At 38.5% G+C, this 21,942-nt stretch overlaps 1 protein-coding gene across 1 annotated transcript in view; it reads left to right on the top strand.

Moving 5' to 3' along the window:
* LOC136877539 (peroxiredoxin) overlaps positions 1 to 21,717 on the top strand; it is a 71,737-nt gene extending 50,020 nt beyond the window's left edge. The window contains exons 6-7 of the mRNA XM_067151662.2: positions 8,442 to 8,547; positions 20,823 to 21,717. Of these exons, the coding sequence (XP_067007763.2) occupies positions 8,442 to 8,547; positions 20,823 to 20,908 (192 nt within the window). The 3' untranslated portion in view covers positions 20,909 to 21,717. The remainder of the gene's footprint in view (positions 1 to 8,441; positions 8,548 to 20,822) is intronic.
* The last annotated feature ends 225 nt before the right edge of the window (positions 21,718 to 21,942 follow it).

The following is a 21,942-nucleotide window of genomic DNA, read 5'->3' as shown; positions in this document are numbered from 1 at the left end:
AGCTTCACCACATTCGACTTTGCCTGTTCATAACCATCTGAATGAGGAACTGCCAGGGAAATGGGTAGGACGAGGAGGCCCTGTTTCTTGGCCCGCCAGATCACCGGATTCAATGCCATTAGACCTTCTTCTTGTGGGGACACTCAAGAGCCGGAAAACCCCGACCAATTCCGGCAACTCGTCGTGGATGCCTGCCGAGCAATTGATTTGATTTGTTTATTTATCATCAACAGAGTTACTAATTCTCCAATTACAGATGATATAATACATTCAAGTAATAACAATTTGAACAGTACTTACTACTACTACTACTACTACTACTACTACTACTACTAATTATAACTAAGCAATATATAATATATACATATTTACAAAACGTATAAGGAAGAAATGAAAACAGAAAAGTGTTTATACATTTGAAATGACTGAAGGAAGTATAACTTTCAGTGACCAAATGCACAGAACAAGATACAAGGAACACACTGTCTAAGAAGCGTTCATAAGATGTCTGCGAATTTCACTAGCTGACGAGTGAAATATATCCAACATCCCGCTGATTTAATTCAGGGATCTTAGGACCTGCATAAACCAAGAGTTCCTGTGTGATTCCGTTCTGCACCTGGGTAAGTGAAAGGTGACAGCCTGTCAGGTGTTGCGAGGAGGAACATAAATTGGTAGCAACTGGAGTAAATTGGGACAGTCAAGGAAATTACCGATACATTTCAGTATGAAACATGCGTTGACATATGTACGCCTAGACTCAATACACATGTTTGTACAAAACAAATCATAATCTATCGATGACAGCTTGATACCCAAACACTTTAGTGATCCATTTTGAGAATCTGATCTGTACTCGCTCTAAGGCATTAACTACGTATTGCTGTGAGGGGATCCACACTTCAGAGCTGTACTCTGGACTAGATCGTATAAGTGAGAAATACAGGGTGTTCAATGGGACAACAGATTTAAAACTCTTGCAATTTCTTTTGAGGAATTGGTAACGTTTTAAATGCCTTGTTAACAATATTTAACACATGCTCATTGAAATATAGACCATTTTGATTGCTAAAAATAATACCAAGATCGTTAATTTTATTAACACGCTTCACTTATTGATCGTTTATATGATAATTGAATACATTGACTTGTGATTTTCTCGTGAAGGATATTGCACTGCACTTTGAAATATTTAGTGTTAAATGCCACTTTTTTGCACCAATCACTAATATTATTTATATCAGTCTGTAAAAATTCACTCATCTTTTCAATTACCGTGTAGAGTTTAAGGTCATCAGCATAGAGCAGGTAGTTGCTTGAATGGATTTGTGATGGCAGATCATTAACAAACAGAAGGAAACACAAAGGTCCCAGTAGTGAACTTTGTGGAACGCCAGACATGGGCTGATAAGGACGAGAAATGATACCCTCATATTTTACTGAATACCTCCTGTCGTAAAGATAGCATTTAAACCATTCAAGCAAGCTTCCGTGAATGCCATATGCTGACAGCTTAGTGAGAACGGCATCAACCTGCTTGCAGTTGTTCAGAACGCTAGATATGGAGTGGGAGTACACAGCAAGATTGGTGGTAATTGAGCATTTCTGGATAAAACCATGCTAGTTACTGTCACCTTTCTTAAAGACTGGAATAACATGCCCTTTCTTCCATTCGGACGGAAAATTGCCTGTATGAAGAAACCAGTTGATTATCGTGGGTTGCTAGCTCCTCAGCACACTCACATAACACAATTCCTGGAATGTGATCTGGACCACATGACTTCTTCGTATCCATCGACATTAAGATGTTGCAGACTTCCGATACCGAATTTATCACTGATGATAAGTTAATTTCCCCGAATTGTTCAGTGTGAGAATTACAAGGAACACTGGGTGAATGGTATTTTTTGAAAGTGTCAGCAAAATTATCCAGAATTTCTTTCAGTGAGCTGATTTCCTTGTCTTCATTAATCATCATAGAGGGTAGCTGCCTAGATTTTGCTTTGCAATTAATAAATTTCCAAAATCTTTGTGGGTGTCTGATAATATTCTCCTCAACAGACCCGACATAATCCTTATACTTCCTCCACTGCATTTGTTTGTATTCCTTTCTTAGCATTGCAAATTCGATGTAATCTGAGGGAAGTGAAGACCTTGTAGCTCGTTTCCTTGCTCTTTCCTTTGTCCGCATTTTGTCTGTAAGTTCGGAATCATACTAAGAGGGAAGATGGCCTAGTCTTCATTATGCGGGAAGGAATGGCATCCTTAAGAGCGCTGTGCAGTAAGTCATAAAACAAGTCAACTGCAGCATCAAGAGATGGACAGGATTTGAGCAAGTTCCACGGACAGCGGGATAAGATACTTCGGTTGAGGAAAGTCTGCTTTTGTCCATACGAATAATGATTTTGTAGTCTGTGGTAAATGAGGAACATGGAAAATATGAAGTCTGAGCTCAAGCGCAGAATGATCGGATTGCACTAACTGCTCTGTTGCTTCACACGGTATTATTAGTGACTTTTTCAGACATGAAAGCAAGGTCCAGAAAGTTATTTCCTCGTGTTGGAAAACTGCAAGCTTTGTGAAGGTTAAATTCATGATCTCTAAAAGAAAGCAGGCTTCCTCGTTGACATGGGTAATGATAGGATTAATAGATCCCGAATTGTCTGTGGCCCAGGTTAATTGGCTTATATTGAAATCACTGCACACGGTAATAGTGTCATTTTGTTTTGCTGCGCAATTGATTCGAGCCAGGGTTTCTCGGAAGTCTGTGAGCCGTATTTTCACCTCGTCCAGGGGAAGGTAACAGCAGACTATGTACAGCGCTCAGCCAGGGGAAGAGGTGGCTTTCACAACAACACATTCCCAGTTTCCCGCTAGGTCGGGTCGTTGCAGTGGCCCATAAGCCGAGTTCACTCCTATTAAAACTCCACCTCCCTTGTTCTTACTAGTAATGATATTTTGCCTGTCTTGGCGGAAAATAACATAATTGTCTTGCAGTATTTCACTATTGTTGATTGAAGAGTCAAACCAGGACTCCGTTAAACACACGCAGTCATAATGCATGTCACTCAGAGCAACGTTAAAGTCCACGGGTGATTTCTTAAGACTACAGACATTCTGGTAGTAGATGCTAAGGCTGGTATTTACCTCCGGTCCTGGGTTCAGCTGGACATCGTGGGCAACTGCTAATAGTAGAATACTCCGCGTCAGGATGGAGGTAGATGTGTCACTGGCCGAAGGCTTGTGCTTTACACGCTCACTGGACGCCATTCGCTGCTGCTTGCCGTTAATACACAACACGTGGGTGCTTTCTTGCAGCTTATATTGGAGAGTGTATCTTCCCAACAAGTATACATCAAAGTATACGCTAGTCGGTTTAATTTCATTCACACGTAACCACGATAAAAGCACTTGGACCACAAGAAACACGATTATTATCAGGAGCACACATATAACACGCCTGTAACCATCCGCCACCTGGAATGCTTCAGCGAGCAAGACGATCTATTCGACACCGGGTCGATTGTGCATAAACCAAAACGGTCATCACGTCGAGCATTTGCTGTAGTAAAACATTGTCAGGGCAGTTGCGTTCCTATTATTTCCGGTCTGTATGTTTCCTGCCTGCTAACTAATTGGCCCTTCTTAGAGCCACAAACACATTCATTCACACACAGTTTTCATGAAAGCGGGTATTGAACTTAACATTGCGTACGGTACGTATTAAACAAATATTTCAAAAATTGTAATGTTCTCCCCGGACTCAAACCACCCACCTAACGTGCAAGCCCACTCCGCCATGCTTTTACCAACTACACTACGGTTCCATGCAGCACATTGGGCAGCTTATATCAAGTATTAGTTTTACTGCAGTCACAGTATCAATTTAGTGTTTCGCTGGTGTGTCAGGTTCATATGATCTAGTGTTTAATGAGAGTATAACATTACGGCGTCCTATCATTGTGAGTCGGTAAATACAAAGATAACCGGTTGTTTTGTCTGAGCATACCAGCAGGGCAGATGTTTTCAGGACGGAATGAACATTGTGGGTTGCATAAAAGTACATTGGAAGGGGCGGCTGAATCACGCTGTATAAAATTACAATTTAGTCTATATCTTTCAAATTTTTGCCTCATATTTCGTTTTATCTTGGATTATGAATACATGGAGGTGGGATTTTTATTTTATGAAAAATATAATTTTTTAAAATGAGAAATTCTGCATTATCATTGTTAAATAATGAAGCGAAAGACATATTTGCATATACAGTAAACCCTTGATGCATCATTTCTCAAGGGTGAAAATGATTATGGATGCCGGAAAACGATAAGTACAGGTAACATAAAAAATGAGAGGAAAGCAGATTAATAAATAATAAAATATGGGTTCTGTATTGGTGATTTTTCTTTATGAAAACCTCCTACTATACATGGACACATCAAAATATTGTAACCACGATGTCTCTCTCTTATCGTTCCCTCAATTCTGAGGATTGTGTTATCCTAGGAGGCTATTGGTCAGTTGTTTCCATCTCTTGCAGTCCTCGATTAGACGTGCTGCACAAAAGATATTCTATAACTCTTGATAATGTTAGACCATCAAGTGGGAAATCATCCACGATCTCTCTTGCCGGGAACAGTTCCAAGAATGATAAGTTTTTTCTGTGCTGTCATTTCCACATCACGTAGTGTGTCCAAAGAATTGTAAAACTCTTTGTTTACACATCTCAGCTCCGTTGAGGAATATTGAATACTGGATACTACTCTCATTTTCAGTGGTAACAAGATAGAGCAATCTTTCAATAAATGGGACAAATATACGCGATGAAAATAAAAAAGCAACAATTTAACAGTGTTTCTTTTCACTTTTCTTTTACATCTCATAATGGTAATATGATTTAAAACTTTTAGGTCATTTCTCTTACTGCAAATTAATATTATACCATATTTACTTGCGCATTAGACCCCCCTTGGCTTTTGAGACGAAGAAAATGAAAAAATAACTCTCTCATACACCCCCCCCCCCAATGTAATGCGTCAGAGAAGAACAACGATTCTGCTTCGAAGCGGGTACAAGCCTTGTGCAGCTGTGATGACATCACACAAATTTGTGAATAGTTTCTTTCGTACGACCCACGCAATGAAAACACGCATCGAAGTCATGCATTACATCTGTGTTTCATAGTTACGACACATCCGCCTCCATAGCATAGGCTTGCTACAGCTCTGATGACATCGCACAAATAGGTGAATAGTTTCCTGTCCAACCCACACATTGCAAGCATGCATCAGTCATGTATATATGTCTGTGTTTTGTAGTTAAGAATCTTCGTAGTGAGGTTTTACGACCGTATGCCCTTCCTAACGTCGACCTCATAAGAGGAATTAATGACATGAAAAGAATGACGTGATATGAGTGAGTAAAACATATTTACTTTATATGTATATATGTTTATGTATTTACTTATATATACTTATATATTTACTTATATATACTTTATACATTTACTTTACATGTAGGCCTAAAAGTCGTGTTCACCATTTTCTGACTTTTTACATTTAGAAATACTGCCTTCCAACGAAAATAGCCAGTATAACTCAAATACATTCATAAGTTTGTTAAAGAACAGTGTAGAATGTTTGCATGTACAATTTATAGCTCTTTATAGCCTAGAAGTCATGTGTTCACTGCTCAGAATTTGAGGTTGTTGCATATTGGACCCCCCTTTACTTCTTTTTGGCTGTAAAAGTGGAGATGAAAGGGGTCTAAAATGCAAGCAAATATGGTAAGTGGATATTTTGGTGATAACCTGCATTTTCAGTGAATTATGGACAATTTCAAACAATGTATAATTTTTAATTATTTAGAACTGAAAAAGAAAGTTTTTAAGACTTTGTTTTGTTCTTTTCTGTACACCGATACTCCGTAGACCCTTTTCGGAAGGTAAGAGATCCAACATGGTGCGGCTCCTATGATTAGAGCCCTGTACAGATGTGGATATCCGCGAAGTTAGTATCTTGGTGGATACAAACTGTATGTCAGTGTGGATAATTTTGCTAATAATTTTTGAACAATGACGTTTATTGATTTTCACTCAGGTGTACTCCTATTTTTGCTTGTGATTAGGCGACCCTTGAGAGTGGTGTGGGAGAATGGTGATATATAAAGAGCCTTGAGACTGCAAAAGCTGTAAATCTGACCTGAGCCTACCTGACTCGTGCCTGCAATTAATGGGAGGAAGGAACAAAGGTCAATATGTCAGTAGTTGTCGAAAAAGAAAATCCCTCATAAACCTGTAGCTGTAGGGGTGCTGGTGCCAGGTATCAGGCCTCTTGTATTACGTTAATAGATCTATCCGTTTCAATACCTTGGGTGTAATATACTATAGTTAAATATTTACAATATCCGCGGATAACAATTCGCGGATGCAGGTGCGGATGAAGGAAGTGCGGATGTGGATCTTATTTTTATATCTGTGCAGGACTCTACCTATGATGTCACAGAGGTAAGAAATTGAATATCGCTCAGCTCGGATGATGTCATAGCGGGCTACGCAAGGCCATCTTAGGAACCAGTGACAAAACCATTATTTTTACAAGACCAGGCTAGTGACAAGACCATTGGTCTGTATTGGTTAGGTCTGGCTTTTGACAAGACTATTGGGCTGGGGGCAACAAAGCAGTCAGCAGGCCTATCCCACGCACTCCAGAAGGTACCCGTGACTAATGAAAATTTCTGTGAATTTCCCTTTGTCACTAGTTATCTCGTATATGTCTAGGAGGGACAAGACAACTTTTAGTTGAGAAACCACTACATTATTAAAAGATTGTGCTTTGAAGATTTGTGGTTTGTTGGAATCATCATACTAGTAGTCCTCCCCGTTCTTCACCTGGTTTGAGTCAGCCTATTTTAACACTAATCTGTTAGTTATTGAAGTATGGTTAAAAGGAACGCCAATAAATGTTGCTTAGTTGTGATGTATTGTTTTACTGCTACATTTGTGGATGAATGTGTCTGTAACAAAAGAATATTATGAATGTGTTGTTTGTAGTTGTAATGAGAAATTCTTGGGGTTGGAATTTCACTTACCCTTTATTCACACTTTAGTGCCTAGTTGTGCTTTTTGCAGTACGGAAACTATTTTGTTATCTTGTTTCTGCTCCTTGTGTTATATGCACGGGGCGGGTGTGGTGGAGGGCGAGTAGGGGGCATAGGGGAAGAAACTGTGGGTGGAGCATTAAGCACTGGTGTAACGTGGACGGCGAGTAGGGGGCATAGGGGAAGGAACTGTGGCCGGGATGTTGAATACTGACTTAGCTTGTGGTGGGGGGTCGTTTGAATACTGACTTAGCTTGTGGTGGGGGAGTCGCTTTGTGTTTTCATGGTGGGATTTGTGTTTGTTAACATGTTGGAAAGTTTATAATTGAACATTTTGAAGATTTTACTATTTTCTGATTTGAGAACTTGAAGCAATTGAAATTGTGAAATAAGCTACAAAGAATTTTTATCACAGTACTAATTGGTAATGTGCAAATTTCATTACAGAATGAAATGATATACTTTAGAACACACTGCTGTCAAGAAGGCAAAGGGTATATCATTTTGACAGAAGAGCATGCTTTGGATTTGACTCAGATTTTTTTATGGTGGGGGGTGGATTACTGATAACCCACTTCAAAGGTTGGCACCTCTGAAAGCAGTAATCATCACAACTTTACTCTGTGGTTGTGAAACCTAGACCCTGAAGGAATGAGTCATACCCACAAGGCCATTCCTGAGCACCAGAATAGATTGTGCAGGGCCTTTCTTGATAAAACTTGGCACAAGATGAAATAAACAAATAGGCAAGACCTAGGTTGCTGTTTTCATATGTTTTGCTACCAGAGCTGTTCAGCTTGAGGCAGTAACAGAGCTCACAACTGAAGCATTTATGTCTATCCTTCATCGTTGCATTGGGGAAGAGGAATTGCTAATGCAGTGTATCCTGGCGATGATGGTCTTGTCCAAATTGCCACTGTAAAAACAAACAAGGGTGTAATTAACATCCTGTCAATAAATTTTGTGTACTTCCAAAACCAGAAGATGAGTTGTAGGTCATTGAGAACTATCTGTGTAAGTGAAAGTTGATACGTAATTACTCATGCATATTTGTATATTTTCAGTCTAAAAGTTGTATGTTCGATATTTAAAGGATTTCTTTAATCTTCAACAATTTGTCTTTATTAAGTTGTCAGTATGCTTTAAAGAATGGTATTGTAAAAATAGCTACTAATAAACAACATAAACGTTCAGTGTCTGTAAATAAGATGTTTCACTGTACATCTGATTTTTTCCTTACGGATTTGTAACTGGTGATTTGTAGTTAATTATGCTACAGATTAGTAACAATATTGACGTACTGATGTAAAATGAAACAAATTGATTGTTTAATTCTTTTCCAGGGTATTATTCGCCAGATCACAGTCAATGACTTACCTGTTGGTCGCAGTGTAGATGAGACTTTGAGGCTAATCAAGGCATTCCAGTTCGTAGAAAAACATGGTGAAGGTGAGAAATTAATGAATAATGTCATTGAAATTTTCTTTGAAAAATTAATTCATTATAAATCTCTCTCTCTTGATCATATGTGACTTTTTTGTAAATATTATAATGAATTGTTATATCCTGTTTTCCACAGCTGTTGATTTAGCTGGTTTACCTTCCTGAAGATTCTTTCCAGCCACATCTTCTCTAACATGATTCCAAGTTCTTTGTGGTCTTCCTCTTCATCCTTTTGATGGTATCCAATCTAATATTTTCTTAGGCCAACAACATTCATTCATTCATTCATTCATTCATTCATTGTATATGGACTTACCATCTTAACTTCTTTGCTCTTACAGTGTCATAGAGCTCTAATTTTTGTTCTGACCGTGAGTGCACAAAAAACCCAAAAACAAAATAACAATAGTGAAAGGACAGGGAAGAGAACCTACGTAAATCCCTAACGGCTGGCAACCACGTATTACTTAATCGATAGCCAGTGTCCCTGTTGAAATTAAGATTTCTACGTATTTCCACAGCTTCCCATATAATCCTAGACCTGTAGTGTCTAGTGTGGGTAAGAGCTCGAACATCTTGGAACATGACATCATGACCTGAAGATAGTGCGTGCTAAGCTATTGCTGATTTGTTTGGCTTGTTGAGACGAATATTTTGTTCATGTTCCTTGGTACTCATATGTTATAACTACAGTAGAACCTCGATAATTCGAAATCGGTTAATTCAAAATCCCACGTAATTCCAAGAAGCTCTCGTTCCCGGAAACATGAGATACAGTTTTGCATGTTATTTAAATTGTTTAATTCGAAATATGGATAATTCGTAATTCGAAGTACAATTACCGAAATTGAAACTTTTAATTCGAAACTGCCTTTACATTTTAAAACAATAGTATGTTACAGAGTAATTCCAACTCGAAATTTATCCGCGTCATAATAGAACGCGTGTTCCGGAACGTGGAGGGGTAGCTTTCCGCACTTACACTCACTTCGGTGGGTCTACAGTGCGCTTCATGATGGCCAAGTTGAATGAAATCGGAATTCTTTTGTATTCAATCTTTTCAGGAACGCCGTAATATCACTCAACAGGCAGTGTGCGGGAAAACAGAATGCGCGAACACTGGCGATGCCGATAGTTGACGAAAAAGCGTGGTTCATATAATAAATTCGTAGGCACCGAACAATACTGTCATTGCCGATGAAACTGCATTGCTTCTTTATTTTAATGCGAGACCAAACGGTCTTATGGTTTTAAAGGAGAAAGTGCGGTGCCAGCCGGGGAATCATACAAGGGTCGGGGATGGGGGTCATTGTAGTGCGTTGCAATTGCAATACACATGGAAGCGAGAAACTTTATCCCCTCGTCATAGAAAAGTTCGATAAGCTACAATGTTTTAAGGGCGTCGGGCACTTTCCATCCCAGTACAAAGCATCGAAAAATGCAAACAGTACAGATATCCAAAAAATAATGCATTTGCACAAGGGAACCGGCATAATTTATCCTCGTCTTTGAATTGTGTGATTTTTTTTCTTTCGTTGCGTGAGGTTATGTTCGTCAGTGATTTATCCAAGTGCATTATTTGAACATTGTAAATGCACCTTGTTGGATACATTTTGGAAATAGTTTTTCCATGGTATTCGAAAGGTTTAAACTGTGAATTGAGGTGATTGCATGTATTAATGGGTATTAGAATACTTTGTGACGCGGCAAGTGTTTACATTTCTGAAGTACGAGAGAAGTGCCATGGCGGGAAATCGTACAAGGATAGAGTCATAGGAAAGTTTGATTTTAAGGGCATCGGGTCCTTTCTGTGTAAATACAAGGCATCTAAAATGCATACAGTATAGTACTCCAATGAATAAAGCACTTGCACATGGGAGCCAGCATAGATTTCTCCTCGTCTTTGAATCGTGCTTTTTTTCTTCTTTCTTTCGTTGCGTGAGGTTATATTTGCCAGTGAGATATGCAAGTGCATTATTTGAATACTGTAAATGCACCTTTTTGGATACATTTTGGAAATAGTTCTTTTTTCATGGCATTTGAAAGGTATAAACTGTGAATCAAGGTTAACTGCATGCAGTAACGGGCCTTAGAATATTTCGTAACGCGGCAAGGGTTGGTACTTCTGAATTGCGAATTGGCGGTTAATTCGAAATCACGTAATTCGAAGTCCGATTTTTGAGTCGCAACGACTTCGAATTAACGAGGTTTTACTGTATTGTTATTTCGTTTCAGTGTTTTCCAAATTCGTACATTCATCACCAGATGTTTCGTTCCAGGCTTGTGTCAGTGTCATACTTTCATAATGTATGTATACCTGTTATGCCCCCTCCCAGACTGATTCTGATGGTGCTGTTAGCTTCCGCTTCGAGTGCTAGCACTACCTTGTACGGTGAGCCTTCTGGTGATGTATGAATGTACCATTTACACTTCTGTTACTAACATCTAAATTCAGACTTCCATTCTGGAGAAGTCTTCCACGTGAACAGTCAAGATTTTGTTCTGAAGACGCGGAGCAAAGTTCTCTGCAGAACGTAAAGATATTTTCTTGACATGGCATAAGCCCAAAAAGCCTATATCGTGTTTTTAATGTCTCATATTCGCCTTGATGACGTAGGTACACAGCTATATCTATCAGCATGAGGTCGAACTATGTACATCCTGATTTCTGCCGCCTTCCACAGATGTATTGAGAAAACGGGAACGTTGGCTTAAACTGGTACCAGATTTGGGTTGCAAGAACAATGCAATGATGACCATCATACTGTTCAGTGAAAAATTCTGTCTTTCCTCTTTCTGAACCATGTACAGTATTGTCTACTAATAATCCATTAGTATGAAAGTCTGTCTTCGACAGCCAAATTACTAGATATAAAGTAAATGGAAATTCTAAATGGACTATTAAAAACTTACACTTTCCAGGTTTTATACAGCATTCGAATGGAATCAAAACAGGTATTGTAGTATTTCCTTACAAACTATATTGAGTGCAGCAGCAGCTCAGAGTTGTACACTGATGTCTATGGATCTGGATAATCTTGAAAAAGCTAAATACAATTGTCCAAAAGACTGGAGTGGTAGAAATTTATCCCAGGTTTGTCCTGGTGACTTATTCAGTGTGACAGAGAAAACTAAATTTAGAGAAAATTGTCTCCATTTAAAAACGAATGATATACCCAGATTCACAGGGGCTAAATCTGTTCTTGAAATAAAACACATTCTTCCTGAAGCCGAGACCATCTAGCTTCCATAGATTTAATCTCGTTCCATTGCACAAAACAGCTTTATTAACTTCATTAACATCATCGCACACTATGGAGTCAATGATAAAGTACGTTATTTGGTCACCTATCAAAATATTCAGATCCTACTGGTTGATTGTGTTAACTTGTTTGATTCTTGGGCAAAAAAAATGCTACTTTGGAAAACATTGTACTCTGACTTAGATGAAAAGAAGAACCAAGTGAATCTCGTACAATATTTTTTGAAATACAGTAAAACCTCGTTAATTCAAAGTCGTCGGGACGCTAAACTCAAAATTCAGAAATACCAACCCTTGCTGCATCACAAAACATTCTAAAATCCTTTAATGCTTGCAATCACCTTGGTTCACAGTTAAACCTTTCAAATGCTGCGGGGAAAAAAAAATGTATTTCCAAAATGTATCCAACAAGGTGCATTTATTGAAATAATGCTCTTGGATAACGCCATATACTGTCAAACATAACCTCACACCCGGGAAAAATAAAACACGATTCAAAGACAAAGAGTAATCTACTGTATACGCACGATGCAATTTAAGTACAGTATAAAGCACTTGCACAGGGGAGCCACCAAGACTGTCCAAATTGGAAACACATGACACCAACAAAACAAACTTCAAGACATATATTTAATACAAATATCAAGAATAATAAATAACTTTGTACAGTACCTGAAAAGTACGCAAATGCTTAATGATCCAGTAGAAGTTTTTTTTTTTTTTTTTGTCACACATAAGGCTTATTGTATCAGTATCATCTTTATTTCCCGATCTACAGTATTGCTACCTTATTGATCTATTAATGGAGAAAAATAATAATGCTTAACCTAGACAGCTTTTATACTGACATACACATAGAATAATTCTCATAAAATAAATAAAAATAACATAATCGGTACCTGCTGCCATTTGGCCCACAGACATCTCCCTCACGGAGAACCGATAGCATAAGGCTTATTGCCTTTAAAGAAAGAATGTATGAGAGGTTGCTTCAATTTTTTTTATAAACACTAGCTACGAACTGCTCCATATGGCCATATCCTTAATTGTAACATCGTCAGCATCACTTGCATTTATCACAGAATCCAACATGGCTAGAGCGGCAAGTACATTATTTTTTTATGGAATAGTTGCTGCCTGCGCCGTAACTTCATGTTCAACATGAGCTGTAACTGCATCTCCCTCTCGCGTCGCGTGATCATAGGTGATCAACATGGCGGGATCCCGCTCTTCTGAAGTAGTTTCTGCATGGTCTATGGGGATGTATTCGGTGAAAGTTATACAGACATAGGACTTTTGCCATAACTCCTCCCATTCATCTTCACTGTCTCTTCTTCTTTTGCTTCTTCTGTTTCATTTAACGAACCAAACCCACACTTGACGAAGCAGTTCTTGACGTCAAAAAACATTAAACATTAAATTAAATTAATGCCATTGTCTACACTGTGCTCACATGCATCTCCCTCATCTTCAGGGTTGTTTTGTGGATGGTTATTGTTATCAATGAGTTCTTTGTAAAACTTAAGCACTCCCACTGAGTCCCAAAATGTTTAGTCAATAGAGATTCAACATCTTTGCCTTTAAATTCTATACTATTTTACCAGTATGTATAACTTTTGGATTCATCATCAAAACATTTTTGCCTTTCTTACAAAGGCCTAATTTTCTTCCAACGTCTATTCTGTAGTTGGGTTCACCTTGATTTAACACTGAATTGCCTCCTTTTGATTTGGTCAAAATAACCCTTTTCGCAGCAGAAAATTTGAAGTGCCATTTCCCTGTAGGTTTGAAAATAAAAGCACATTTTGTTTTCCAATCAAAGTCGGGAACATTGTTATCTTTTTCTTTCTAATTCCGATATCAATGTTTGAAGTGAGCAAATTTCTTTTCTTAAGAAAGCTCTTCCTTGCTTGTGCTAGTCTGCAATTTATGTCCTCCTTACTTCTGCCATCGTTAGTTATTTTACTACCCAAGTAACAATATTCATCTACTTCCTTTAAGACTTCGTTTCCTAATCTAATATTTCCTACATCACCTCCCTTCGTTCGACTGCACTCCAATACTTTTGTTTTGGACTTATTTATTTTCATCCTGTACTCCTTACCCAAAAGTGCATCCATACCATTCAGCAACTTCTCGAGATCTTCTGCAGTCTCAGATAAAATAACAATATCATCGGCAAATCTCAAGGTTTTGATTTCCTCTCCTTGAACTGTGATTCCCTTTCCAAATTTCTCTTTGATTTCCTTTACTGCCTGTTCTATGTAAACATTGAAAAGGAGAGGGGACAAACTGCAGCCTTGCCTCACTCCTTTCTGGATTGCCGCTTCTTTTTCTAAGCCCTCGATTCTTATCACTGCAGACTGATTTTTATACAGATTGTAGATAATTCTTCGTTCTCGGTATCTGATCCCTATCATCTTCAGAATCATAAATAGCTTGGTCCAATCAACATTATCGAATGCCTTTAATACTCTCATTTTTAGAAACGATAGATAGCCTATATCTTTCACTGTACACAACGTAAAATGCACACCTGTCTGAAAAAGACAAAAAAATATACCAAGTGTTTGCATATCCCAATTAGATAGTTCTGATTCGTATATTCAGTAGTACGTTTTCTCACTTAACACATTCTCTTTCTTTGTCCCCTGCAGAAACGTCCCAACAGGATTTTTCTAAATAAACTAACCTCTGAAATCAACCATCCACTCTGTGCCATATTTTGAGGTGTATCATATTCTTACTTAATTTCAGTACATAGCCTTTAAATTAAGCAATCTTTTACATCAGATTTTATTTCTAACAAGTTAACTACTGTTATTGGCCATGTTATTCATGCATTTAAAATACAGAAACATGTTCATTTTCGAATTTGTTTACAGAACCCCAGTCGATAAGTAACTTATCGACTCTGACATCCCCTTCGAGATTGAATGGTGACAAGAGAGCTCGCTAGTGCACATAGCCCGAAAACTATACTACAGATGACTGACTGCATTCAATATAATCGCTGGAGTGCATAAATATCGATAAAGGAAAAAATAACTCATGGTAAATCGCTCGTAATAATGAATGCATCAGTGATAGGGTTCTCGCTGTAACCGAAGGATAATACACAGTTTAATATATGAATTTTCAAGGGACAGAAAAAAGCTGACATTACAACGGAGTACTCGCTGTAGTGGATTTCTACTCTATCTGCATGTGTGGACGCATAGCCAGTTAAACTAAGTCCAAAACTCCAAGCTCCAATAAAAAGGAATCGTTGTGAAACAAATCATTAACATGATCTCCCGACAAATAATCACCAGATTCTAATTCACCCATTAAATCTGCCGTTACAGTAAGTGCAAATGGAGATGATGTCTACTACCCAGGTACTTAATTGCACAGAACACAAATATATTGAATATTGAATTACTGTCATTTGCTAATATTGCTCTTTGTAATGCAAACAAATAAAAACAGGCAGCAGGACTTGGTTTAGTCTAATGCCATTAGATAATGTTAATGTTGCTACTTGCTCCACAATGACAACCTCACTGCACTGAATGAGAAGCATCAACGATTCTTGTCTGTTATTGCATTCAATACGCTAAAACTTCAAAGCAGAGAACAGAACTTGATTCAGTCTTATGTCAATAGATGACAATGTTATTATGTACAACAAAATGACAATCTCACCTCACTGAATGAGAGGCATTTTATAGAGAAAGAACTAAGCATAGAGGAAATTCAATTTAAGCCAAATCATATCTCTACCATAGAAAAACCTACAATGAAGTGACCAAGATCACCATTTGTTAAAATCTCAATCCTCAAACTCAGCAGAAGCCGCTGTCTCATGCTTGTATGCCCAACACTTATTACTTTTCTCTATGGGGTCGGGTATGAAGCGAGATGAATCTTCGTAGCGAGTTTTTACGACGGGATGCCCTTCCTGACGTGAACCTCATCGGAGGGTTTAATGAGATGAAATGAATGACGTGGTATATGACAGTAGGAAGGGAGAGGGTAAAGCCCGGTGCCACCACATAGCGTACTTCTGTCATATGCCCTCACTCCATATGAGTACTGTGGAGAGGTTTGGAATTTAATCCAGGCTTTTGGCACGCATTTAGTGATTATAAATTGTATACCACTATCTACTCCACCCTGCTGGCCAATATTCTCATGGTAAAAATATTTTCAACGAACGGCATTCGAACTAGCTAACCACGATGTCAGACCATTAGGCTTCACACGTTAACGACCATGGCCACCACACGGGCTATTCTGACTCGTGCTTATCAATACACTTACTTTTTGCTGAAGTTTGTATTTTAATTTTTTGATAAAAAATCTATTCAGCTCATGTGAATCACTCAAAAACAGGGAATAATGTTAAAGAATGAATTAGTTCTGACTTGGACCTATAAAGAGTATAAAATGAATACATTTTTGAATGAGCTATGAAATATTTTTTGTAAATTTTCTTCACATTTCTTAAAATATTGCTTTAAAGTCTTCGTGGGCTGCCATTTGGAAGCCCCTGAGATATAACAATGTGCCAAATAGAAGTAGCTGTAAAAAGATGAAAAGTGGCAGTGCATCAGGTGTGAATGAGGTGGCTACAGAGATGATAAAGGCAGCAGGACCAGTAGTGTTATATTGGATATATATACTATTTTGAGTGATATGGAAGAAGTAGTACCAGAAGATTGGAGGAAGGGTCTGATAATCCCAGTATTCAAGAAGGGTGATAAGAAAGAATACAGAAACTATAGGGGAATCGCCTCATTTCACATGTAGCAAAGATCATTGAGGGGATATTAGAGGGAAGACTGAGGTTAAGGGGAGAAAAGGAAATGGAGGAAGAGCAAATATGGATATGGAAGATATAGATCAATTTTTGATCTAATTTTTGATCTAATTTTTGTGTTGCTAGCTGAGTGGCTCAGACGGTTGAGGCACTGGCCATCTGACTCCAACCTGGCAGGTTGTCAGTTCGCTGGTATTTGAAGGTGGTCAAATACGTCAGCCTCATGTCTGTAGATTTACTGGAACGTGAAAGAACTCCTGTGGGACAACTTCTGGCACCTTGGCATCTCCGAAAACCGTCAGTAGTAGTTAATGGGATGTAAACTTTTTTGTGTTAACACACTGGTGACCGGGTCCGAACGGAGGCTGCTACCCCCTGTTGACCGGATAGTTCAAGCCTGCAAGATCAAATTTACACTGCTGCACTCAGACTCGTGTAACGTGAAAAATATCGTAGATATCGACCTCAAACTTTTAAATTACGAACTAGATTATTTTTTGAGAAATCGCCGACTGTTTCTGTACATACTACAAGTGCTATCTGAACTCGACTTGTGTGCATCTGAGTCCCAGCTGTATTCCAAAGCACAAGATTTTTGTGCGCAATTTGACATAGAAGGACCAAAATCATCACTGTCAGAATCACTCAAATAATTAGAAATATCTAATTCACTGTCCTTAGGTACATACAATAACCGTAGGTACATCTGTTAACCGATCTGCACGTAATTCATCACAAATATTCATACCTGTTAGCAACTGCATGCGCCGCGCCATGTTGACAGCTGCACTGAAGCCCCAAGGAATAGATCGACATTTCCTATATTATTTTGTTATGAAGGTTTAAAGAAAAGATTATGGAGCAATAGTTGCCTTATACTATTTATTCCATGGCTATACCGTTTAAAACTTATATAATTTCGCGACAAGATTGTAGCAGCGATCAAGGAAACATAAGGTCCATAAAAACGAGAATTCTCGTAGCTCATCACTTATGGTCGGCCAAGGAACTACGAGAATTCACAGGGACCGTCATCAGTGTGTTAAGGAACATGGAAAAAAAGAAAATGGAAGTGCAGGAAGGATTTAGTGATGACATTCATAGATATTGAGAAGTATATGACTGTACCACGGCAACTGGTCTGGGATGCATTGATAATAAGGTAGGTAGGCAGAGCAGAATTACAAATGATCAAAGCGATGTATGAAAAATGTGTAAGTAGTGTGTGTACTAAGATAGGACAAACAAACTGATCCAGTGTAGAAACAGGACTTTGACAAGGAAGTGTATTATCTCGTATACTCTTCATCATAGTCATGGGTGAAATCTACAAGAGTGTACAACAAAAAATGGGAAGCAAAGAGACAAAGGCCATACTTTTTGCAGACAACATAGTAATATGGGGAGAAGATGAAATGGAAGTACAAGAACAAGTTGCTGTATAGAATGAGGAGATAGACGAATATGGAATGAAAATATGTGTGGGAAGATTAAGTCAGTAGTGATGACGAGAGGTAATAGAGAAGGAAAGGTGGTGGTGGCGATTATTGTTTTAAGAGAAAGTTAAACTGTGCAACCAATCTCTATTAACATTAATCAGAGGAAAAACAATTGAAGAGGTCCAACACTTTAAACAAAAGGTATTGGTCACAGAAAGACAAGGTTCATGAAGGGCGTTAAAGTGAAAGACTCTTGAGACCTTGCAAACCTAATACCCTCAAGGTCAGAGAAGAACAAGAGCTGACTAAGGGAGGTCAGATAGAACAGATGAAGGTGAGGAGCCTGGCACAAGTAAGTGGAAGCAAGGCCAGGACTCAGATGGCCCCGTGGTCACCAACCTATGCTCCCAACTGACTGTAGGGCCCCTTTTAGTCATCTCTCACGACAGGCAGGGAATACTGTGGGTGTTATTCTATTGCCCCCACTCACAGGGGCGAATAGAGAAGGAAGAGAGAATATTGATGTAAATGGAAGATCATTAGCGGTTGTGAAAAGCTTCAGATCTTTGGGGAGCATACTTGCAGAAGATGGGAAAATAAACAAAGAAATTGGAAAGAGAATCCAACAAGCGAAAGGGTTTTACCAGAGTGTGAGGAGTGTAGTATGGAACAGGGACGTCCCAGAGAAATGCAAGAAAATTCTCTACGCAATGTATTACACACCAGTTTTGACAAACGTGGCAGGCATATGGACAACAGCAAAACATGATGAAAGCAGAAACCAAGCAGCTGAAATGAAATTTCTTACAGGAAAAATTGGGAAGACAAGGAGGGATAAAATCAGAAATATAGAAGAGAATCGGATTCCCTAACCTGCAAGACAAGATAAGCTGAAATGGTATGGACACATGATCAGAATGGAAGAGGATAGAGTTCCAAAGAGAGTATTTACGGAGAAAATAAAAATTTAATTGCAACAGCCTCGAACCCAGTATTTTATCTCATGTTATTTAGAAACAATTTCGGAATCTTGGATACTTTTCTTTGAGAAATCGAAAGTACAGATGTTTCCTTTCTTCCAGTATTGAGGAACGCAGCTTAATTATAGCCACTGCTATAACAACTTGAGCAACTCCTTTCATGAATATGCTTCTCACCAAATTTAACCTACTGTATGTATCGAACACTGAATGCACACAGCCTGCTCTCCGTGGAACTCCATCAATGAACTGAAGCACTTTATGTATCTTGTGCTGTTACGTACCAAACCCAAATCATCATTGTAATTAACAATGTTCTTCTGTATTGAATTAACGATTGCTGTGTTATATCAGCTGCTTCCAGAGTACAGTATGTTCATTTTTGGCTTGAGGGTGAATTGACACGGTAACTACACACTGACCCATCTGATCTGTTATTTCATCACATAATGTCTACCTTTTGACCAATGTTACTGCTTTCACCTGTTGATATCTGTCTTTTCTTAGCACTGAGACATACTTCCCATGAACCTACTACGCTGGCGTAGCAGGGGGAGAGGTGATACTCCCACGTGGCGTGTCCCAGGTGGCGGATAGGGGAGTCCTAACCAGCTTGCCGGCGGACTTGAGGAAAATAAAATACCTCTTACGGACCATACACACTACCCCCTGCGGGTGGGGGACACACATGTAGAATACACCCGCAGTATCCTCTGCCTGTCGTAAGAGGTGACTAAAAGGGGCGACCAAGGGATGATTGAATTAGAACCATGAAACTAATTTTGATTCGTACCATCATGCGGGTAACACCATGGGTTGCCTGTACTTGCGAGTAGTACCACTACATTAGGTATGAAATAGGTTTGTGATTCGTAGCAGTTAAGAGGCTGGCCTGGGGGTTTCCAGTACCTGTGCGTCGTACCCATGTGAGCAACACCGCGGGTCTGGGCATAGCCTGTGTGTTGTACTGCTATATGAGCGACACAGTCGGTCTGCGTTGCCTGTGATTGGTGCCCACTATGTGAGGAACACCACGGGAATACCGGCTCCCGTGATTAGTACACCTAGGTGAGGAGCCTCATCAGTTTGCATTGGCTGTGAGTGGCGCCATTGTGTGAGAAACACCATAGGTCTGCGTTCCCTGTACGAAGTACAATACTTGTGAGTAGTACCATCTTGTGTGGAACACCGTGAGTCTTCGCTACTTTTGATTAGTACCCCAACATGACAAATACCATGGTTCTACTTTACTCGCGACATGTACAGTACATTCTGTGGGGCCTTAGATATGGATTTTGCATCCCTTTAGACATCAAGCATCACTGTGCTTTATAAGTGGTCCCTTGGTCAGTAATACTATTATTTACGATCTTTTTTTAGTCTGATCCACTGTTTTTTTTGTTTTTTGTTGGGTTCATGTCCATCCATTCATTCTTCATAACATTTTTTATTTTATTTTGGTCAGTGGATGAATTCGTACTTTTTGTTATTTCATTTCGTGCCATTAGGGGCCGATGACCTCGATGTTAGGCACCTTCAAACAAGCATCATCATCAGCATCATCATCGAGACATACTTCTCTCTAAACAGTCTAACTTGTAGCATATTTCTGGCATCTCTTGATATGGAATGTTAAAAATTAATGTTAGGAAATCATTCTGTTAAACCTATAGAATGAAATTCTACCTGCAAGAATGATAACGAATTTATTGAAAATTTAGAACTTCACAATGTGATTAACATCCTAGGACTCTTATATGTGTTTGGTTATCATTTTTCCTTCATGTATGTTTCAGTTTGCCCTGCTAATTGGAAACCTAACGATCCAACAATAAAGCCAGATCCTGTAGGTGCAAGGACATACTTCGACAAGGTAAACTGAACTGGAGTTGGATGGTCCTTACCAGAAATTCTTCCTTTAAGGTCACATGTTCAAAAAATAAAAAAATGTGTCCTTGGTAGGGTTGTGATTTTGTTAATGACTTTGAAATATAGCTTGGTAAGCATTTTTTCTCCTCTTTGACCACATATCATAACTGCATTTCAGTGTAAGTGGGAGGTAAAATATTTTATTCCATGCAGTTTATGCAGTAGTGTGGTTATTGTTAAATTGTTGTGAAAATTAACCCTTTTTAGTAAATATTTGCTCAATTATTCCTTTAAAAATGTGATTAATTTGTATTTATTAATAATATAATTACACTGTAACTGGTATGTTCTGCTCAACCACTGTGTTCATAGCGATTCATAGCGAATGCTTGTAATTTTTATACATGTTTTATTTTTCATAGATGGTTAAAAGAACATTATGTGCTATTACAATCTCGTGAAAGAATTATCACTGTAATGTTAAATATTGTTTCTTCAAAAGGTATTGTGGGATTTCATTTACCTTTTGTGTTATGTAATTGTTCATTTTTATTACACTGAAGTAAGTCAACTATCATGTGAATCACCTATGGTGTTGCCCTGGAGTTCATAGAATTGTGCAAATAGTTCATATCCTCTAGAATACATTTTTAAGAATTATTTTGACTGTTCTTAAAAATTGTGAAATATTTTGAATGATCACAATCCTACTTGTGCCACATTTATAGGCTAATGGAGAGCTTACATTGTTCATTATTGTGTCCAATTTCTTTGTAAACAGACTGATGGAAAGAATATTATATTGTTAATAACAGTTGAAAATGACTGTATTATTTATTTATTATTGAACCTTTTAAGCAACCAAGAGAATTCCTGACAAATATCAAGCAGTATTATTTTGGACCTCATCATCATCATCATCATCATCATCATCATCATCATCATTTCCCTTTATCCAGCTGTAGCCGGGTAGGGGCAAATATGGTTCCTCTCCACTTTCTTCGATAGGGGACGCCTAACATTTTCCGAGGCACCATATCTGCTAAT

This window comes from Anabrus simplex, chromosome 7 (genome assembly GCF_040414725.1).
Source record: "Anabrus simplex isolate iqAnaSimp1 chromosome 7, ASM4041472v1, whole genome shotgun sequence".
In the NCBI taxonomy this organism is placed as follows: Eukaryota; Metazoa; Arthropoda; class Insecta; order Orthoptera; family Tettigoniidae; genus Anabrus; species Anabrus simplex.
The sequence above is the reverse complement of the archived record's forward strand: the minus strand, read 5'-3'. Positions and strand labels throughout refer to the sequence as shown.